The sequence below is a fragment of the Cebus imitator genome, unplaced genomic scaffold, assembly GCF_001604975.1.
Source record: "Cebus imitator isolate Cc_AM_T3 unplaced genomic scaffold, Cebus_imitator-1.0 Scaffold599, whole genome shotgun sequence".
In the NCBI taxonomy this organism is placed as follows: Eukaryota; Metazoa; Chordata; class Mammalia; order Primates; family Cebidae; genus Cebus; species Cebus imitator.
The window spans coordinates 639368-641969 of record NW_016107914.1 but is presented as its reverse complement, the minus strand read 5'-3'; the positions used below and the strand labels follow the sequence as shown (position 1 = coordinate 641969).

At 54.2% G+C, this 2602-nt stretch overlaps 1 protein-coding gene across 2 annotated transcripts in view; it reads right to left on the bottom strand.

Annotated features, from left to right (window-relative positions):
• Positions 1 to 413: 413 nt before the first annotated feature.
• CCNQ (cyclin Q) overlaps positions 414 to 2602 on the bottom strand; it is an 11229-nt gene continuing 9040 nt past the window's right edge. Inside the window, exon 5 of one of the 2 annotated variants that reach the window (XM_017516650.2) lies at positions 414 to 945. In XM_017516650.2, coding sequence (XP_017372139.1) covers positions 856 to 945 — 90 coding nt within the window. In that variant the 3' untranslated portion in view covers positions 414 to 855. The remainder of the gene's footprint in view (positions 946 to 2602) is intronic. The other variant, XM_017516652.2, reaches the window with a different exon arrangement.

The window sequence follows — 2602 nt, the reverse complement described above, 5'->3', positions numbered from 1 at the left end:
ACAGTCACTCTGTAAAGTCAAGCAGGCCTCTGCCCTGACCTGCATCACCCTAGCCCCTACACCTGCACGCACCGGAGTCCACCCTGTGTACACCCAGTCCCTGGCCCTACACCACATGCTGAACATACGTCTAGCCTGAGGGGTCCCAGAGTGCGCCTCCTGGTCTATTTTTTACCCACCCGCTTTTGAGCAGGGAATCAGAGGGGTGCCAGGGGCCACAGCTCTGAGTTTCTCCAGCCTCCCCATCCAGACTAGCTGCCTTGACATTTAAAAATGCATTACTTTTAGTTACATTCGATCAGATCTCGCTTTTCTGAATGCAAGTGATCCTCCGTAACCCTAGGCCTGCCGCCTGAAGGCTGGGCCACTCTACCTGAGAGCACTCCAACGGAAACAGAGCAAAGCCAAGGATCTGCTGATTGGTATCACATTTTATTACACAAAATAAATTTCACCCTCGTTGCACATTCATTCTCACTATAAATCTGGTTTTAAAAAAATCCCTAGGGATTCAGTCTCATCTATTTCATGATTTTCTTTTCATTGACGTCATGCCTCTATTGTAGTCAGAGTCCTCTCAAAGCACAAAAGCAGATGTGGCTGCCTTGGGTCAGCTGCACACAGTGCGCTCCCGGCCTGCCCGCTGGAGGCGCAGCTCCCATCATCATCTGGACTGCGACTGCTAGGTACTGTCAAAGTGGCAGCATGTCATCGCCTTCACCAGCCCTTCTCCAGCAGCACAACCAGTCCTCCCAGCTGGTCCTCTGGGGACCAGCCATCATGGCGACGTGGTGGCAGTGTCCCCAGGCATCTGACCATCCTGGGCTTCTCTTTGGGCAGGCCTGGGCCAGGGCTTTAGGGGATCTCTGTGTCCATGGTATAAATCTGAATGAGATCAGACACAATATTATCAATGATTGGCTTGGTAAGGTCGTCACTAAATACCTAGAAAGAAGAAGGAAAACAGGTTCCAGTTAGACTCCCTGTGTTAAACAAGGCACCGGTCACTAAGCACAGAATCACATTTCATGGGCAGGGGAGGGGTACAGGGACTTGGCTATCCAGGAAGATGGTAGCTCTTCTGCAAAGCCAGTTCAGTTCCAGCCTGTTAAGGCCAATCAAACACTTTACAAAGCCGAGAACATTCCAGATGGAACAGGCCTTGGTGATCCTCTGACCCAGACAGGAGGAGACCTGTCCAAGGTTGTGCAGGGAATTGGTAACACAGCTGGGCCCAGAGCACAGGCTCCTGCCTTCTGCCTGGGACTCCCTCAGGTCCAGGGTCTCTGGGGACACTGGCAAGAGAGGACAGTGGTCCCTGTGCAGCCACAGGCAAGCTAAGTACCTGGATCCCACGCCCCAGCCCCTGGGGAGCACATGGACCCGCTCCACACCAGGACCAGACACCTGAACCACCACATGCAGGAGCACTCATAAGATGGCAAAGGACATCATCCTCGGGGCCCATGGCAGGAGGGCTGAAGCCCAGGGCCATGCCATGGGCTGGGGTCCATACCCTGCACCTTCCAAAGGCAGGTCTGGCCTCTGCCCGGCTCCTGGAGGACAACATCTAGGCCCCTAGAAAATTCTGCCCGGTGCGAGCGTCTTGGTTTACTGGACTGCCAGGCGGCCTGTGCTAAGCACATCATGGTGAAGGCCCTGGGCCACAGAGTCCCTGTTGAACCTCTGGTGGCCGCAGCCCAAGTGACCAGGGTTGGCCACACAGGCACTCCATGACTACATGACCCACCCCAGCAGAAACCCTGGCCACCACAGAGGGGGTGAGCTTCCCAGCTGTGACTCTGTGCACACTGTCCCATATCTTTGCTGGGAGAAACAGCTGATGTCTCTCCTGGACCCCGCCCTGTGCGCCCTGAGCCTTCGCTGACTGTAACCTGTGTCCTTTCCTTGTAATAAACTGAAACTGGGAGTGTGACAGCTTTTCTGAGTTCTGAGGCCTCCCAGCACAGCACTGAGCCCCAGGTGCTCTTGGGGACCCCCAGTGATAAGGGAAATAGTAAGCAAAGCAGCACGACGTTGGTCAGATGCTGCATCTGTAGTCACCTTTGCCAGGGCTTGCTGCCTGGGGAACCAAGGTACCAACAGGCCAAGGCCTTGGACCAAGTCAAGGCAAGAACTGGACCTACATCCACCCCCAACGAATGCCCCCCAAAAACCCTAGGCTCCTCCGTGGACTACAACCTCAGGTAGAAGATGGTGGTCTGGACACCGTCCGAGTCCTGACTCAGGAAGCATAGCTGTCTCACCCTGGGCTCTGAGTGAAAAACAAATACTTCAGAAATGCACACTTGCTTCCTGGGGTCTGTGACTTGTGTGCTCCTGCAAACCCCAAGCTCAGAAATAATCATTAAAAAGCATTCACGGACCAGGCATGGTAGCTCATGCCTGTAATCCCAGCACTTTAGAAGGCCAAAGCAGGTGGGTCACTGGAAGTCAGGAGTTCAAGACCAGCCTGGCCAACATGGTGAAACCCTGTCTCTACTGAAACTACAAAAAATTAGCCAGGCGTGGTGGCAGGTGCCTGTAATCCCAGTTACTCGGGAGGCTGAGGCAGGAGAATCACTTGAACCAGGGAGGCAGA